The following is a 19,643-nucleotide window of genomic DNA, read 5'->3' on the forward strand; positions in this document are numbered from 1 at the left end:
GCGCAACTGAAGGTTGAAGGGAAACGAAATGTTGACTTGACCGTTGCTTGTCCCAACTCTTGTTGAGTCCCACATCCTTCTACATCATCAAAGCGGGCTGAAAAATCAGGTATTTATGGAAGGAGTGACATCCACAGGACGACAAGATCATTTCCAACTGGCACCTTTACTTCCTTTATTATCCGGGGTGTTTCTGAAGCTCTTTTTGTTTTTGAGAAGAAAAAAAAGAATAGTAAAATAACTCAAAGTAAGGAAGCAAAGCTTATCTGCAGGCTAGCTGAGGTTTATTTTCCCCGCCAATTTTGCTAAATACAAAAGGCACCCGAAGCCAAAACGAGGAACGGCGGAGAGCTGTTTAATTAAAGCAATTTCTGCCGAGATGAGGCCCGCACAATGACTCCACTAAATAAGGCTCGGGGTGTTAGCGAGCAGAAAAAGGAGCTGGCTAATAACTATGCGGGGAGGCACGCTCAGTTGTGGGAAGGCTCGGGGAAGGCTGACGGTCTGTGGATAGAGGACAAAAGATAAGCGAACGTGGATAAAAAAGAGAGATAAGGAAGGTAGCGTTGAAAATGCAAGGCCAAGGAAGAAGTAAAGATGTGTGCCAAGGCACGAGGAGAGACAATTGAGCCACAGGGACGTGACCGGAATGAGCAGCAGGGAGATTTGTAGAGGGTTTTTCTCCTGGTTCCAGATCAGCAGTGTGAAAGATTACTCTGTTTGTCTCCTAAGACGTGAAGGAAATCCTTCAGCCAGCTTCCCTTGAAAAGAAGATTCACGGCGAGAGCATCGAGGAGCAGTGGGAGCCGGGCGCTGGATGGAGGTCAGGGATTAAAGCAGCTGGGGGATGGAGGGGACGCTCCCAAAAGGGACTTGCTCCTTTCTGGGCTGGAATTATTCATTTTTTAAAGATAAATTACCCACTCACAGCTGGTGGCTGCCTACAATATGATCCACGTCTTGTCTTGTTGTACCTTGCTGTGTTGCTACACCAGTAGAGGTGTTCAGCGCTCCCGTTGGCGAACATAGCTCTGGGATCCTCAAACAGTTGGAGGAGAAGTAATCAATTGAGGTGTGGAGAGGTAATCAATCGAGGTGTGGAGAGGTAATCAATTGAGGTGTCCTGATCCCAAGGATGGATGGGCCAACAGGCACACAACACCCCAGACCCGTGGCCCCAAGCTCAACCACCACTCCCTTGGCCAAGGCAACGCACCCGTAGCTTCCCCAAGCTTTTGCCTGAAACCAAGAGCTCTTTGATTAAAACAAGCCCCAAATTAGCTGCTGACGTGCACCAGCCACCGAGAATTGGACTCGTATCACAGATCTAATCTAAAGGAAAAGCCCAAAGCACGCTTCAAGAGCACGGTCGTACTCCGCCGGCAATTTCAGAGCTGAACGCCAGACAGAGCTGAGAGCGAAATGAGATTCATTCCTTAATTTTTAATGTAAGAAAATCAATGGGCGTCAGCCAATGAAAAGAAAAGCCTCGGAAAGAGCTCAATAAGCAGCACTCGTTTTAATGAAGGTACCGAGAAACACCATCAGAAAGTGCAGAAGGAAGGGAACCAAAACAGAAATTACGCAATGACAGCGCAAACAGGAGTTATAGAAAAAGTTGTGAATTTTTGTGTTCCCATCCTTAAGGCTGTGACCAAGTCACTGCTCCTCGGGGACTGCACCTGGGACTGCAGAAGCTGCCAGCATGATTACAAAACCAACCCTTACATCGATCTCTGGCCTTCTGGCCCCAAAAGTCCCCGCAGCCTGCGTAAAACCAGGGCACGCTTGGGGGCTTGGTGGGCAGGAGAGGTGCAGGAGCAAAATTCGAACAAATCAATCTATAAAAGAACTTCAAACAAAGCAATCTATAAACAACGTGTGTATACAAACACAAGACGCTGCTGCTTCTTATGGGGATCAGAGGGCAAATTTAAAACAAATCCCGGATCCCGAGGAGGAGATGCCTGAGCACCCCAGAGCTGCCGTCGGAGAGAAGCACGAGGTGCCCGCGGATGAGCTTGCATAAACTGGGATTCTAAAAAAAGCCCCAATCCCCTCAATTCAGCCAGGTTTAATTGATCGCTGCTCTTGGGAGAGGGCTCGGAAAAAATGAAAGCTGGCTTTATCTAAATCCGGCCTCATTTTGGTGGGGCGTGTTTATATATCAAAGCCACTGGTCCGGAGGATTTTTGCTCGACTCTTGAGAAATTTCAGGATTTGATCCTGAACTCCGGGTAGGGAATTAACTTGCAGCCCGAATCGTTTCATGCAAAAGCGATACGAAGCGGGTGCAGGACAGCAAAGCCACAACGGGAGGAGGCTGCGGAGAGGCGGCTTTCCCTCGTTTCCCATCACAGTGCTAATAGTAAATATTTATTTAATTATTTGCATCTGCATAACATGTCTCTATCTCCTCCCACTCTCAATCGTTCCGTAGAGCAACAGGTTTTTTCCTCCTTGGAAGTCCAAGCTGTCTAAAAACATCACATGTCAAAGAAAAAAAAAATGGGAAGTGAACAAACTGACCTCATGGTAGCATTCAGAGCTAATTCAATAGCTTAATCCCAGACTTTGGTGCTTATCAGGGTATATTCTTCTGTTTTATAAAGAAAACTGTGACTTCACATCCATGTTTTTGTGATGATTTTGGTTTGTGTAACAGATGGACCCGGCAGTAGCTTTGTTATCTTCTTTGTTTCTCTCTCTTCCTGGGCTTTATCTGCGTACTTTGAAAGCAAACCACAGCATATTAATATTTCTGGGTCTCTCTCCGTGCATATTCATGACCTCCGAGCTACGCCTCGTGTTTTGTCCTCTGTATTTACCGAGCTGGGCTTGCGAGCCTCCCATTAACATGACAATGTTGAAAAATATTTGTGCTCGTTACAGAACCACACAAGTCATTATCTTGTTTGGATACAGCTCAGTCTTATTCGATACTTACTACAGTTTTAATCCTATTTTTTTCCCAAGCTGATTGAAATTTGGCTGTTGTGGGCTCCTACCTCTATCTTTTAGGGGTGATGCTCGTCCCTCCTCATGCCCATGAGCGCGGCGCCGTGCTATCGGGCAGAAATGTTTGAGGTTTTGGTCTCTTCCAGCTCGACTTTCCATTTCAAAGCACGACGTGCTGTGCGTTGTTCTGTCTCTCCAAATCACCGTCGGGTTATCACTTCACAGATCGTTTTCCCTCCTGGAGATCCCGAGACATCATCGCAGGTAATGGATGCGGTCCAAAGCAAAGAACGGGGGAGCTCTGAGATCACCCAGCCACCAGCCATCCCAACTGGAAATATTCAGATGCTGGATGCCTTTTTTTTATTATTTTTTTACAGCAGATGAGATGACATTTGGGGAAAAAAAAAAAACTTAAAGACAGCCACGGGTCCAGATGGCTGGGAACCAACAGCAAGGATGAAAAACCCGACAGATCTGCAGGGGAAGAAAGGCAGGGGAGAAGGAAAGGCGAAGGGAGCCTGTCGTGTTCAGCAAGTCAAGCACCATAAATCCAAGATCATCACCTTAAAGCACACGTTTACTCTCGTATTTGTAAGCAGATGATGGAAGTAGCAGAAATATCAAGCTCCAAAGCGAGCCGACCGGTAGCCTCGTCTCACTGTGAAATATAAACCGGGGGAATGTCAAGAGCAATTAGCGGCTGCACTTCTCAGGCAAGACAAAACGGGAGAATTTTACAGGGCTCCCATAATTAGAGTTAATAAAAACGAATATACAATTCCCCGGGGGGCTGTGGGTGACACGAGTTTCTCTAGCCTCAACCTACCGACGCCCTCCTGGGTTGCACGGTGCTCGTTGGGTTAACACACTTCCATCTAATGACCTTAAAACAACCCTAGAAAGGGAAGGGAAACTGTTAGGCAAGCAGTGAGTCCATCAAGAAGGAGACAATATAGACAATCAGGAAGGAATCAACGTCTCACATTGGATTTCAAGGAGAAAATGCAAAGAAAGAAAGGAGGAGAAAAGGAAAAACGTAGTGCCAAGCTTCTCGGTCCTGGTTTCCTTCCCCTGCCCTAAGCAGCACAATCCCTCCTGTCCCCATGCTCTGGGAAACCCCTAACCCAGGATATCTTTCCAATTTTCAGTTCTAATGCTGCTATCATTGCTAGAAAGCACTCAGATCTCTGATTTTGATACAGGCTCAAGTGAGAAACCTCCTGCAGCTGAGTCTGCTGCCTGGGAAGCTTCATACGCGAGCGCAGCGGGATCACGGCGGTGCAAGATGCTCCACGTGGGCACATCCACCCCACAGCCCATGGAAGAGCCACCCAGAACCGTGTTCAGCGGTGTTTTGGCAGAGTCCTCTCAATAAATGAATGAAAACAGACAGAAAGAAAGGCAAACCAAGCTCGTTCTTGGCAAACCCTAGTCCTCCTCCTCACGGTGGGCTCCTCGCGCCGCGTGCCGTGGGTCAGCACCTGCCTTGTAGGGCTGGGACGCGCCGTGCTGAGAGCCACGGGGTGCCCCCACCCCGCATCTGAGCCGCGGGGGGCACGGGTCCGCTCGCCTGCACTTGCCTCTTATCAACTCCTTTCTTCTTTTCCTTTTTTGTCTTTTTGTTTGATGGCGCTTAAAAAAAAAAAAGAAACAAAAAAAAAAACGAAGGGCGATATCAAACGGAACAGACCTTTCAAAAGGGTTTGATGACAGCAGCCTGCTGAGTCCTTTTTCAACGCAATTATTTTATGCGGGACTAAATCAGAGATAAAAGTCAGCTCTGCCAATAGGGCTTAAATCCCTTCTGTGCAGAACAAGCCCTGGAATTACTCCTGCTTGGGACCAACTCGTGGCCGGCAGCACCGGCGGCGAGCCCTGTGACCATGCGCCCCGCAGAGCCCAGCCCGTCAAAACCCAAAAACCAAACCCAAAACTTGGCGGCTTCACCCCACCAAGGACACGGAGGAGCCAAGGGGTGAGGAGAGGAGCATCACCAGGCCCCCACAGCCATGAAACACGTTCAGATTCAGGGCTCACATTTCTCCCTACTTGCTTTTGCGGCGCTGCTCGCAAAGACAGCAAAAATGGGGCACTTCTGAGAGCTCCTGTTACATCCGAGCGCTCAGGCAGCCGAGGATGCACCAGCACTTCTTAATTTACTCTTCAGCTGCAGCTGAAATCCTCTTCTGTCAGGCAGGTTTTCCACGTAAAACCCCATTTGTACCGGTTTCTGGGCACCTTGCCACCGCCGCTAGATTATTCCCAAACAAGCCCGCGCGCGCACACACGTAATCAGGAGCTGCAATCACATATTTAATCAGCAACGGATTAGGTAACCTTTACAAAGTTCAAGAGGCAGACTGAAATAAAGAACTACCACACCTAAAAACAAACCAAAAAAAAAAGGTGTTATAAAGGGTTGAACGGGCTCGGCAGTAGGGATGCAAACTCGGGGCTCCTCCCGGGCTGCCCATCTCCTAATATTGAGTTCCACGTCTCGGATGTAACCCCCCAAAGTCACAGATTTGCTGTTAACAGGGAAATAACTGCGAAGCACCAGTATTTCTCTGCCTCATCAAGAGGGAAAGTTCACAAAAGTCAGTTCATTTTGTAATAAAAGCCAGACCTGGTATTCTCCAGCAGTTTTCCAGCTTCATGGGCTTTCCAGGTACCGGCTCTGATTAATTCCAGAGGGTCCTTGCCGTTGAGTGAATGATTATTATTCACACGGCAGGGTGAAGTAAGTCATCAAGGCTAGGCTTTTCAATCTCTAGTGTCCAAATTTTGGATAAACCGAGGAGTGCAGACGTCTGGCAGCTCCTCTTTAAAAAGCAAGCTGCTTTTTAATAGGAACCACGGTGCCCATCACAGCCTGTGCTTTCCGGACAGCGTGATACGAGCAAACCAAGCTAGGAGCCCCGACCATCTGGGTTAGCCCGAATAACAGCCTGGACTGATCCTTAAATTCCTGGGGCAGAACGAATCCAAATGTTGTCACAAGATTAGGAGACTCTGCTCCTTTCTGGGCTGCAGCCACTCATCCCTACCTGTCCAGGAGGAGCAGGACCGGCTGCCAACATTGTTCTACCAAAAAAAAAGACCCGAATTTAATGCTACCTGTGTCTGCTTCCCATATTCCTCATTTTTTTTCCAGCCTTCCGACACGTTTGGCATATCGTTGGGGTATCCACGGCAGTTATTTGTAAGAACAGCCCTATAATTTTTAAGGCAGTCTCATTAACACGAAGCTGGGAGAGAGACGAGTCAAAATAGAGAACATGAAACACCCCATAGATAACTTCCAATATTTTATCACTGTACACTGCTGCCTTTGAGGAGCACCATGCCCAATAAAAGAAAACACCCAGGAAAAATCAGAGCAATCCATTTGGGCTTAAAATGCATGATCCTGCAAAGGAACTGGCAGCAAGATCTGCCCACGATATGATGTTGAAGGCAACCCAGCTGACCCAACATGCTCTGGACTGGTGTGAAGCAAGAATACAAAAAGACACCTCAATATACATATACATATAGATTATTTTTAAGGACTATGTTCAACCTGGATGGAAAATTTCTCACCGAGGTGTAAGCTGAGGCCAATATTTATTCCAGCTGTAGTTCAAAGGAGTGAGTTTGTATCCAAAACGGTTCAGTGGGGAGACATGGAGAGCACGGCATCTACATTTCCTTGCCCTTTGCTCCTGAAACCCACAGGTTTCAGCTTGGCAAGATAGGAAATGAGAAGAATATAAAGAGGGACGGGACATTTACGTGACCTGAGAGGAATTTCGGAATTGCAGTCATGAAAGTGAAGAGCAAATATCGAGAGCCTCACATTCTCACTGACGGCCATGGGAGGAGAGATCGCCGCTCTTCCAGACTGGTTTCATCCCTGTTCTTGTGCCGAATGCCAATAAACTAATAAATAAATAAATAGATAAGTGGATAAAATCCATCTCCATTGTTTTTCCATTTGATTTCCTGAGAGTTCACTGCCAGACAGCACAAGGCATCGAGTGCAAACGCTGTCCCCGCGCCCGTTTTCACAGGTAGGATGACAAAACCACAATATTTTTCTAACACGCTCCGAGTCCTCTGCATATTGACTGTCTTATCGAGTGATGGCAAGAGGAACAACTTCACTCCCTGAAGCGAGAGCTCACCTGGATTTTCTCCCCTCCTGTTGGGTCCGAAATATCGGGACTAGAACAACGTCACCTCCCCGGATTTGGTTTCATTTGGTGTCATTGAATTGGCTTCGCTGCAATTCATCGCGCCGCGGAAATTCTTCCTTTTAACTAAAAGCTTTCCATAACCCTTTGCTTTTAAATGATAAAAGCTGAGGAAAATGCCTAGTTTTAGCTCGCGAGATACGGGATAAATCATCGCGTGGGTCAATGCTTGCTAATTGCCCATGACTAAGTCCCAATTTAATGTGGACCGACAGAGGGGTTTCTAAATAATAATGCCTTCTCGCTCGCTGCCATAAAACACACATTAAAGAGGCCTTCTTTTCGGAGAGCAGGTGCTGAGGCTAAGCGCTGACAAAAAGGCACTTCTGGGGTGTGAAACACGTTATTGAATTAGCAGTGAATGCATTAGTTAGGTCCGGGCTATGTTTAAGACGTCTCCAGCCATGCAAGAGCCTCCTCGCCCCTACAGCCCGTCTTTGGGGTGAGAACCTCATCGGCCACCCGCCAACTGTAATCAGGGGTAGAAAGGCACGTGAAGAAGGATGAGGGTCGTGGGACGTTGGGAAGTTCAAAGGAAGGAGGAAAAATGATGGGAACACCGGATGCTTGGAGAAGGGAAAAGAACGGGTCTGCTCGCAGCGGGACAGGGTCAGGGCCCCAGCGCCCTCGCTGCAGGTCCTCGGGGAGATAAGATCCATGCCAGGCAGGTTTAATCTCTCCTCCAGGTAGTAAACGAGCCTTTCATAAAGCCCAATGCCCCCAAAAGGCCATTGAGAGAAATGAAAACCCAACTTTTAAGGCTGCTAAGCCAAAGCAACGCCCTTATCTATCACATCACCTAGGAGCCCCGCGCCACTAAAGCCAGGGAAATGAATAGTTAATGACCCCATAAATCTTAGGCTGCCACATAAACATAAACACATTTTTTCTTGTCATGTCCGAGGGAATAAATGTTTTATCACACCTTAACTCTGCCACATTGAATTATTCCCCCGTCCCTATTACTATTTTAAGGCAAGTACGCCGGTCCCCCGAAGAGGCTCTGAGTTACCCGGTTATTTATTTGTGAACGGATGGTTCGTCTTCGTCGAAGTGCTCCTGTGGAGACTTCGGGATGTCAAATATGAGACTAAAGAGAAATTTGTCTGACAGAAGGGACTGGAAGTTGGAACAGAGGGCGAGCGAGTCGTTTCGGGGTGAGCCAGCGGAGAAGAGCCCAGGGCCACGGACAACTTGGGTGGAAGGACCCAAGACTTGGGGCTGGGACCCCTCTGCTGTAAAACCCCATGGTCAGACCAGCAAGGAATACCTACAGATGGGTGTTACAGTGAAACAGGGAGAAAAACACACCTGTGGGTTTCTTAGGATGGTTCGCGGGGTCTCCACCAGTTGACCATGCTCCTTTCACGGTCAAGGGTTGGCCATAAAGGAAGAAAGGATGAGTATGAGCTCCCAGCAGCCAGAAGTGGCCTTCAGGACCCTATTTCCCTGACGGTGGAAAAGGGAAAGGGAGAAATAACCGCTGTGAGATGTCCAGGTCTGCCTGGAAAGGGCTCGCTCCTGTATCTCCCGTATCTCGTAACTCACCTCCGCCTTCGGGGCACGTCACGTGCGGCTTCCCGAGGCTGCAGCGAGAAAATTCCCCCGGCTTTGTGCAACTCTTTGAAATCTGACTGAAGACTATTATTGAAGTGCAAAATATAATTACAGTGAAGATCAGCAGGCAGAATGGTGCCGGGGAAAGGGGTGTGACATTGCTCGACAATTAGGCAGAAACGCAGGAGAAATGGATTGTAAATAAAAAAAGGGGAAAAAAAAAAGAAAGAAAAGGATAAATTCAACAAAAAAAAAAAATAAAATCGTTTTAGAGAATGCTCGGTATTGTTGTTAAACCAGCAAAGTGGAGTTGATGCTAGCCACTAATTCAGGGCAATACCTGGACCCTTTGCTCGATGTCTTTATCTGCAAAATACAGGCTAGGGTCTGTTTCTGAATTTCTGAGAGGCACAAGGTAGCAATAGGACAGCTGGGTTTGATTTACTGTCACACACCCTTTGAAAATTCCCCTAAAGTACTTTCTGTTCTTTGTGTGAAAGAGCTGCTGCCGAGACACAAAGTGTTATTATTATTATGATTATTGCTCAGAGTGTTTCAAAGCCGGTACAATAAAAGTTTGGGCTGGCAAACCACTTCCCAGCAAAGCAAGCACGAACATCAGCAGCTCATGGCTTGTCCAAGGACTCCCTGGGGTCTCGCACACCCCTTGGGATCTCCAGCTCTCCAAACTCACCCTTTTCTCCCTTTTCTGGAAGTTTTGGCGAGGTTTCCAAGGAGCGCAGGGCGCCGTGCAGGGCTCCAAGCCACTCGATGAAGTCCAACCCAGTTAGCTCCCGTGCCGCGAGGTTCCCTGACCGCGCCGCCCTATCGATCAGGCCGTCTGCAAACGCTGCCTCATTTATTTAGGGTTTGATTTGAGCAGCTGGAGCGTGCCCGAAAGGTCACTCGTTTTGCTCCGTTCCTAGCGAACAACGCCCCGCTTCCATTCCTACCGGTTCCAGATCGATGCTGCTCTCCTCGCCCCTCCCGAGCCGGCTTGAATTTTCTATCAAAGAGGCTAAAACGGGGCTGACGCTCCCCACCCCTGGCTGTTTTTCTAAATTACTTCTCCAGCAAACTGCAGAGGACTTCACCTCCTCTGGGGATGCGGAAATCAGGCCGAGGAAGCAGCACCAAATTCCAGCCGGTGCAGTCACAGCTGCAGAGGTGGGAAGCGGAGGCACTGATCCTGCAAGGTCTTTGGGATTAGGGAGGAGATTTAGGGACCTAAGCACTACAGAATCACAGAGCATCCCGAAAAAATAATAAAAAACCTCCTGAATACCTTGGCAAAGCTGGAATGTTACTTGAATCTTCCAGCAACCCCACTAATCGCGTGGCACCGGGTCCCAGCCCTTCACGCACGAGGTCCCACAACATTGCAAGGCAGGGAAACCTCACCCAGTGATCTGGGACTTTACTTCACCATTATCTGATGGCGTTTTAAATGATGGAAAAATGGCTTAAAGTCACAATCTTACTTTAGGAAACGGTTCTACATCCCGTTTATCTCATCACGTGGGTAAGCCTCAGCCTCAGCCCGAAATCACCCGCACCCGAGGTGTTTCTCGCGGCGTTCCCAGCCTTTCTTTCCTCTCCTCGTTGCTTTTTTTTCTGCACACGCCTTGCCTTCTTGACAAGCTGGAAAGCCACCCAGAGCTCCCCTGGCTTTGCAAGTTCCTAGCCACAGCCTGACGGTGCTCCTGGAGGCTGCTGGTGCCACTTTTAATCCTCTCCATCGCCCGTCCACGCAAGCAGGTGGCTTTGCAAAAGAGCTGGCTGCGTCCTGCCCTGCTCTCCGGGGAAAAACCTGGGGAGAAAAGGAGCTGGAGGATGTCAATCATGCTTCCAACATCTGTCCCCATCCCGGGTGCTCTTTATAAGCTGATCCAAAGTAATAACAGCAGAAAGCACAAGGTATGTGAGCTGATTTTGAATGCATCTCTCTCCTTTTCTTTCCCTTGCTTAGTGTTTATCACCTTCCAAATTCAGCCTTTAAAAAAAAAAAATTGCATTCATCTCACCCAGAAGAGAGAAATGTATTCTCTTCATAACACTTTGTTCTCAGCAGAAAATCAACTTTAGCTTGATTGTCAGGCAGAAATAAAGCTCGGAGACTAAAAGCCGAAAAGGAGAAGGTTTTGTGCAGCCACAGCTGGAATTTGTTTTAAGTAAGAGAGCAATATTCAGGTTTGGCTTACAAAATCTGAGCACAATATGACACGGCCCACGAGGAAAGGAAACCTGCCCTGCCCTGCCTGACTTCCCTCAGTTGGAAAACACCTTCCCGGCCTTCATTAATGCCCAAATTTCTGCCCAATTAAACCACGAACCCAAACACCCCGCGGCAACACACCGGCCGAGGGGAAAAAAAATCATTTTAGAGGCTCTAAAATATCCCTTTGGTGCTTACCCCGGAGGAATCGGGAAGGAGATGCTCGGCGGTTTGCAGCGATCTGTAAATACTCCGGTTTCATTTGCGTTTTTTACGGGTATGAAACTTGCAGTATTTAAATCCAAGCTGAGGAGCAGAGGGCATGAATATTGCATCGGGTACGGCCTCGGTTTAATAGGGCTTAAGGAGAGGGGAAGGTCCGAGTGAGCTCCCCGAGTGAGGCTTGGAGCAGAAATAGGAGAAGTTGAATCACGTGAGAACCTCTCACACCAAAAAAAGGACCCTTTAGTTGTGAAATTCAAGTCCTCCATCACTTGCCTTCCTCGTTGCCACATCTTGGATGGAAAATACTTTGGGTTTAGGGAAATATTGGGAACTTTCTGCCAGCCTCTGGTTTTCCTCTGCCCCTTTTTTCTGACGTTCGTGCACAAAAATCAACCTCAGGTGCCTCCATGCCTCCAGTGGTAACCCTGAACCTGATTTTGCTCGGGACTCAACCAAAATATATGGGGAAAAACAGACTTCCCTTCTTAAACCAGCTCCTGGAACGACCCAAAGCTACCAAACGGATCCCAAAATCCACGCAGCCAACAAGATGTTGGCGTCCCTCTAGCTCGGGCACGAGAAGCTGGGGAAAAAGCTCGTCTGCCACGTGCTCTGGGGTTGAAGATGCAGAAGAGCATCACCTTTTGGCTTTAATTCATTCATTTGTAGCTCCAAATTTCATTTGCCATTCACCTGGGCAGAGAAAAGCCAAGCCACTCCCCCTTTCCTTCTCCAGCCGAGTGTTTTGGGCCTTGAGGAAAATGATGGTTGCAGGCCAGAAAAAAAAAGGTTTTACAGTAAATGCTGAATGTGTTTCATATTCACTCCTTGCTGATATTTTTGTCCTGGAAAAATATATATATATTTTTTGGAGTTTTGCTCACAGCAGGCCAGAGCTTTCCCGTCCTTCGGCTTCTCCAGATGACAAAGTAAGAGAAGAGGAGCCCGCGGTTGCAGCAGGCGATGGCACGTACCTTTCCTCTGCTATTGATTGCTCATTTGCAGGACTTCACTTGAGAATAACGAGCGACCCAGGACTAGAAGCGTGGCCGATCCATTACGCCGTCCTCCTCATCACTCAGCGCCAAACCTGGGAGAAATGCAGCCCGCCACGCTGGCGTAAGATCCACGGGGCAACACCATGGTTTAATTCGCAGGGAATACGTTCTCCTTTCAAAGGTTTTTTCTCCTCTAGAAGTCAAAGCTTGCCTCGTCCTCACTTCATCCCACGGCAATTTTCCGATCGTTCGTTAAAAACGCATTAATGGCACGGAAAGCGCCTGATTTCCCTCTGCTTGGACGTGAAAATAGAAGAGGTCAGGGGGCCAAAAGTTGGCAGGAGGGCACACCGCCGATGTATCCCTTTAAAATCAGTCCCTGGGTGCTGTTAATTACAACAACTTACAGCAGAAGACATCGCATTTTGACTTTAAAAGTTATTTTTACTGAAACCACCTCAATTTCTGATTCGCACGAGGCCAAAGAATATTATGATCACCTTACCCCTACCAATAACAAGCCAACCTTTGGTTTAACATCTGAGAAGAGGAATAGGTATTTCGGGACACTTTTGGGGCAGGAAAGATAAGGAAAAGATAAATAATCTTACGGCAGAGCACTTCGGATTTCCATTTTTCAACAAAACTGTTCCTACAAGGGGTCCTTAGCATCAAACCTCGATGCGCAAAACCAACTCGCAACGCGGTGGCCGCGCCGAGGGATTTGGGATTTGGGATTTGGGCTCGGAGCCGGCGTGCCCGTTTCGAGAGGCAAGCTGAAGTTTTTGCTCCGAATTTGCTTCTTTGAAGCTCGGGAGAGTTGCTGCACTTTGGAAAGGGTTGGCTGAGCACGAAGCTCTACTCGCAACCCGGAGCGGCCGCCGTCCGTGCCGTGATCCCTCCCGTTGCCTGCAATCAAGTCCTGCTAACGATGTGATTCAATTAGGCACAAATCAAGAGCTGGCTGATACTTTTCACAACGCAACTCCGGCTCCCGACCAATTCCCTACCCAGATGGAAGAGCTTGATAGAGTTACTGGTAACAGAATATCCCCCTCTGGAGGGATGTTAACAACCCTTTTAATATCAATACACCTGCCGGAGCAAAGCTACGAGCTTGCAGGGAACTGTGCAAGCACGCGAGGAATGCAAACAATTCCCAAAAAATCAAGTTGAGGGGGATTTGGGTGATGCAAACACGGAAGCCAGCAAGGATTTACTCAGGTCGGGAATCCTTTTCTCCCTTTTTCTAACTGTTTACATCGTGAAACTTTGATGGATTGAGACAAAACGGGAGTTATTCTGCAGAAAAAAATTGATTTATTCTGGTTTAGAGGGTCGCGTGGGCAGCTGGTTACCTGTTTGCCTCCCGAATCTCTCCGCCCGATGACCTTTATTTCGGATTAATGAGACCGACGAACGAATAACGTTTGCAGGAGAGATCCCGGGGACACCGCCGTGCCCGACAGCCCCCACCCCAAGCCAATTTGGTTCTCCTAACACCCACCTGCTGTCGCAGCAGCAAGTCCAGCAGTCCTATATTATTATAAGTCCTATAAAAAAGCACTACCAGCCCTTCAGACCCCAATATCTGCCACCAGGACGACGCCAATGAGAACCCCAATGAGGAAGAGGGTCCCACCACGACTCGGGGTCTTCAGCACAGGGAAGGTTTTAGGGGCTTGTAAGGGCTGGGATCGAAGTTTTAGGGGCTTGTAACTCCCTTGAGGAAGGGGCAAAGTAATTCCCACAAAGACGCCCTCCCTTCAGCTCCTCTGTTTGCCAACCGACGTTTTCCTGCAACTCCAGGCCGCGATTTCAAAGAGTTTTCGACCTCTTTTGACCACCTCGGAGCATTTGTAAGAAGTCAGAAGTTGCACCTCACTTGCTTTCCGGGCTTCCCTTACAGGAGAAAACCCCAAAAGAGCAGATCCCAAATGCCCGAGGCTCCCCACCCCGATAAAACAAAGGGTTCCCGAGCATCTTGCACCTTGCAGCAGAGCCCAAACTTGCTTTTCATCCTCAGAAGTGGCAACAGAAATGGGTAATTTTAAGGGAATGGGGCCAAAAGAACCAACTTGTTGGCTCCTTTAGAGGTCTGCTTGCCCCTACACCTGCCCGTGGCGCGGCAAATCCTTGCATTACGGCGAGTTTTGGTTTGGTGAGATGCTAAAACATCGAGCGAGGGCAAACTTTTTGAGGTTTACTCACATTTAGTGAAGTCCCTAGGCCTCTTCCAGCGCTGCTCTATCCCTGAGCCGGCTTCCCGCAGCAGCACGCGGGGACCCCAACGTTGCGGAGCTGCTTTAGCTCGTCAAAAAAACCCTTTTAAAAATCGGGCCAGGCCCTCTAAAGGACGCCTGGAGAAAAACCCACGTGCGGAGCAACTGAGGAAGGGCTCCGAGAGTTACTTGAGCTGCCAGCAGCCTGCTGGTGGGAAGGGGCCAGCCCAGGTGGCACGCAAGGGGATGCGAAATCCTAAAACCGAGCTCGAGGCGGGCTGGAGGATGCCCGGATTTCAGGTTATATGGCAGGAGGCATCCCATGGGTTTTGCTCTCCCTGTTCGAGCAGCACGGCTGCGATACTTCCCGACCTCTGCATCCTGGGGGAGGGAAATTCAGAGCCTGGGGCAGCTCCAGGATCGGGGCACGGAGCGGGAGAGGCGGTGGCCCCGTTGTGCAGCCTCCCGGGAGCCCTTTGTTAGCAGGACGGGCTCCCTGCGGGTTTGGGGCCGGCTCGGGGGCCAACTTTCCCCTTTTTGCAGCTCGCTCAGCCCCAAAAGAGGGATTTGGGGCGCAGGGCCAAGACGCCAGGCTGCAGAAGGAGCGCACCTGCGTGCCGGAGGTGGGCTGGGAGCTGCGCAACCCCTTTTCCTTCGCCGCGGCCCCAAACAATGCCGGGGCACGGCGGTGGCGTTGCTCCATCCCCTATCTCCGTTGCTCCATCCCCTTCTCCGTGGCTCCATCCCCTCCTCCGGCAGCAGAGGAACCTGCAAGCCCGTGTGGGGTGGCGAGGAGGAAGAGCAGCGCCACGGTTCCCGGCTGGGAAAGCGGGCGGCACCCCGCTCCGACCCTATAAACCCACCTCTCCCCGGCTGGGGAAGGCGCTGGGGCGCACGCACCCCAAAGAAAACCCTCCTGAAGTCCCCCAAAATCACGACAGGCAAAGGATTCGTCCATCAGGGTGAGGCAGGCAGCGCCTCCGGGGGGGATCGCCGACCCCATAAGGCTGCCAACCTGCTCAGCACCCCCCCGCACCCCACAAAAACCCCGCTGGGCGCGGGGGGGAGTCGGTGCCCATTGTTCCCACTGCGGGAGCTCAAGGGGGGTTTTGTGCTCGCCACGAGCTTTTTCCCCCCTTCCTGGGTCGGATTTGGGGGAAATCGAAGCGTTTTAAGGCGCCCCCACACACACAACACCACCACCGCCACCAGCGGGCTCTCCCCCGGCCGCACTTTCTCAGTCCCGAGCGCTTTTGGGGCTCCCGGTTCCCTTCTCCTCCTTCCTCCGGGAGGGAGGCGAGCCCTTCCTGCAGCCCCTCCGCCACGTTTCCCCCTGCCCCTGCCCCAATTTGCCATTTTTCCCCCAAAAATAAAAAAAAAAAGGGAGAGGTGCAGCCCCGAAACAACCGCAGGGACCCGGAGCCGCTTTGCGCATCTCTGCGCTCGCCTCCTCGCCAACTCACCGCCGCCTTCATCATCCCCTCCTCGCTCCTTTCGCTTTTCTTTTTTTTTATTTTTTTTGGCCTCCCGGCTCTCCAAAAAAAAAAAAAAACCCTTCCAGGATCCCCAAAAAGCCGCCGGTGGAGGGGATAGGAGAAGGCAGGCGGCACACGCGCGGCGCTGCCACCTCCTGCCACGCTTCTCCACCGCTCCCCTTCGCTCCCGGCGTTGTCCTTTTCTTCCCCGGTGCCCCGGCTCCTCTCCGGGTGGCGGCCGGGTGGGGGGGGGCTCGGAGGGCTGAAACAGAAGGGAAAAATGGGGAGAAGGGGAGCCGAGGAGGAGGCTCGGACTTACCCAAAACGCCAGGATTGAGGCTCGCCAGGGCGCAGAGGAGAAAAGCCAGCTTGGGTACCCAGGCGCAGCCGAGGCTCCTCTCCATATTTCAGCAGCAGGAGCTCGGGGTCCCGAGCAAGCGAGGCGAGCTCGCCCGAGCCCCCCACCCCCCCACCCCCCCCGGCCTTTTTTTTGGGGCTCAGAGGAAGGGAAAAGGGAAAGCGAGGGGCAGGGGAAAAAGTTGCAGCCAGTCCGGGAGCCTGGCAGGGGCACTACCTCGAGGAAAAAACCTTCGCAAGGGTCCTCCCACCGCCGGCGAGCCAGAAGGAGCCGGGTCCTGCTTGGAGAGGCGGCCGGAGCGCATCGGCGGGGCGGCGGCGGCTGCTCCGTGTCCGCCGGGGGGAAAAAAAAGGGGGAAAAGGGGGAAAGGGTTTGGGATATGGGGTGGGCGATCCCCCCCCCAACCCCTCCCGGAGGGGTTGAGCCTTTGGGGTGGAAGCTTTTGGAGGGGTCTCTCCCCGGGGGGTGAGCCTAGAGGGTGAGCCTAGAGGGTGATGCTTGGGGATGGTCCTTGGGGATGCTCCTTGGGGATGCTCCTTGGGGGTGATCCTGTAGGGTGATCCTGTAGGGTGATCCTGTAGGGTGATCCTGGGGGGGTGATCCTGGAGGTGATCCTCGAGGCTGATCCCGGGGGTTGATCCTGGAGGACGATCCTGGCGGATTTGCTCGGAGATGCTCCCGAGGGATGACGCCGGGGGGGGGGGGGGGGGGGGGATTTTATTGGGATGCTCCTTAGGGGATGCTCCTTATGGGGTCGCCGGAGCTAAGAGCCGAGGGGAACGGGAAGGAGCCGGAGGCGCCTCGCCGGCTCCGGGCGCTGCCCGAGGGCCCGGGTGGGGCCGCTATGGGGTGGGTTGGGGCTGGGGCTGGGGTTGGGGCTGGGGCTGGGGCTGGGGACGGGCCCGGCCCCGCCGCGCTCGGCAGCGGCCGCCGCAGCGCCCCGGAGGGGAGCGGGGGCGCCCTCTGGGGGCCGCCCGGGGAAGGGCGGAGGGAGTTATAGGGGGGGTTATGGGGTGGTTTTAGGGTTTGGGGGGTTATGGGGGATCTGGGGGGGTTAGGGGGTGGGTTAGGGGTTTGGGAAAGGGGCTGCGTTAAGGGCGTGGGGAGGGGGCTGGGTTTTGGGGGCTGGGGTTGAGGGCTGGGTTGAGGAAGTCAGTTAGGGGGGTGGGTTTAGGGGCTGGGTTAGGGGTCCGGGTTTAGGGTCTGGGTTAGGGGTCCGGGGTCTAGGTTTAGGGTCTGGGTTTATGATCTGGGATTAGGATCTCAGTTAGGGGTCTGGGGTTAGGATCTGGGTTTAGGATTTGGGTTAGGGGTCAGGGTTTAGGATCTGGGTTTAGGATCTCAGTTAGGGGTCTGGGTTTAGGACCTGGGTTAGGGGTCTGGGTTTAGGATCTCGGTTAGGGGTCCGGGTTAGGGGTCTGGGTTTAGGATCCGGGTTAGGGGTCTGGGTTTAGGATTTGGGTTAGGGGTCCGGGTTTCGGATCTGGGTTAGGGGTCAGGGTTTAGGATATGGATTAAGAGTCTGGGTTTAGGATCTGGGTTTAGGATCTTGGTTAGGGGTCTGGGTTTAGGATTTCAGTTAGGGGTCTAGGTTTAGGATCTCAGTTATGGGTCTGGGTTTAGGATATGGATTAAGAGTCTGGGTTTAGGATCTCAGTTAGGGGTCTGGGTTTAGGATATGGATTAAGGGTCTGGCTTTAGGATCTGGGTTAGGGGTCTCAGTTAGGGGTCAATGTTTAGGGTCTGTCTTAGGGGTCTGGGTTGGTTAGGGGTCAATGTTTAGGATCTGGGTTTAGGATCTGGGTTAGGGGTCTGGGTTTAGGACCTGGGTTAGGGGTCCAGGTTTAGGATCTCGGTTAGGGGTCTGGGTTAAGGGTCTGGTTTGGTTAGGGGTCTGGGTTTAGGATCCAGGTTAGGGGTCGGGGTCTAGGTTTAGAGTCTGGGTTTCTGATCTGGGATTAGGATCTCAGTTAGGGGTCTGGGTTTAGGATCTGGGTTTAGGATTTGGGTTAGAGGTCAGGGTTTAGGATCTGGGTTAGGGGTCAGGGTTTAGGATATGGATTAAGAGTCTGGGTTTAGGATCTGGGTTTAGGATCTTGGTTAGGGGTCTGGGTTTAGGATATGGATTAAGAGTCTGGGTTTAGGATCTCAGTTAGGGGTCGGGGCTTAGGATCTGGGTTTAGGATATGGATTAAGGGTCCGGGTTTAGGATATGGATTAAGGGTCTGGCTTTAGGATCTGGGTTAGGGGTCCGGGTTTAGGATCTAGGTTAGGGGTCTCAGTTAGGGGTCAATGTTTAGGGTCTGTCTTAGGGGTCTGGGTTGGTTAGGGGTCAATGTTTAGGACCTGGGTTTAGGATCTGGGTTAGGGGTCCAGGTTTAGGATCTTGGTTAGGGGTCTGGGTTAGGGGTCTGGTTTGGTTAGGGGTCCGGGTTTAGGATCCAGGTTAGGGGTCCGGGATCTAGGTTTAGGGTCTGGGTTTATGATCTGGGTTTAGGATTTGGGTTAGGGGTCCCGGTTTAGGATCTTGGTTAGGGGTCTGGGTTAGGGGTCTGGTTTGGTTAGGGGTCCGGGTTTAGGATCCAGGTTAGGGGTCCGGGATCTAGGTTTAGGGTCTGGGTTTATGATCTGGGTTTAGGATTTGGGTTAGGGGTCCCGGTTTAGGATCTCAGTTTAGGATTTGGGTTAGGGGTCTGGGTTTAGGATCAATATTTAGGATCTGGGTTAGGGGTCTGGCTTTAGGATCTCAGTTAGGGGTCTGGGTTTAGGATATGGATTAAGAGTCTGGGTTTAGGATCTCAGTTAGGGGTCTGGGTTTAGGATATGGATTAAGGGTCTGGCTTTAGGATCTGGGTTAGGGGTCTCAGTTAGGGGTCAATGTTTACGGTCTGTCTTAGGGGTCTGGGTTGGTTAGGGGTCAATGTTTAGGACCTGGGTTTAGGATCTGGGTTTAGGATCTCAGTTAGGGGTCTAGGTTTGGGGTCTGTGTTAGGGGTCTGGGTTTAGGGTCTGGGTTTAGGATCTGGGTTTAGGATCTTGGTTAGGGGTCTGGGTTTAGGGTCTGGGTTACGGGTCTGGGTTTAGGACCTGGGTTAGGGGTCTGGGTTTAGGATCTCGGTTAGGGGTCCGGGTTAGGGGTCTGGGTTTAGGATCCGGGTTAGGGGTCTGGGTTTAGGATCCGGGTTAGGGGTCTGGGTTTAGGATTTGGGTTAGGGGTCTGGGTTTAGGATCTGGATTAGGGGTATGGTTTTAGGATCTGGGTTTAGGATCTTGGTTAGGGGTCTGGGTTTAGGATCCGGGTTAGGGGTCTGGGTTTAGGATTTGGGTTAGGGGTCCGGGTTTAGGATCTGGGTTAGGGGTCCGGGTTAGGGGTCTGGGTTTAGGATCCGGGTTAGGG

At 51.2% G+C, this 19,643-nt stretch overlaps 1 protein-coding gene across 1 annotated transcript in view; it reads right to left on the minus strand.

The window, feature by feature from the left end:
- The window catches only part of LOC309889652 (netrin receptor DCC), a gene marked incomplete at both ends in the record, with an annotated part of 357,636 nt that extends 341,344 nt beyond the window's left edge, over positions 1–16,292 (minus strand). The window contains one exon of the mRNA XM_082782596.1: positions 16,208–16,292. Within this exon, the coding sequence (XP_082638722.1) occupies positions 16,208–16,292 (85 nt within the window). The remainder of the gene's footprint in view (positions 1–16,207) is intronic.
- Between the last annotated feature and the right edge of the window lie 3,351 nt (positions 16,293–19,643).

The sequence above is a fragment of the Aythya marila genome (assembly GCF_965140915.1).
Source record: "Aythya marila genome assembly, chromosome: Z".
Taxonomy (NCBI): Eukaryota; Metazoa; Chordata; class Aves; order Anseriformes; family Anatidae; genus Aythya; species Aythya marila.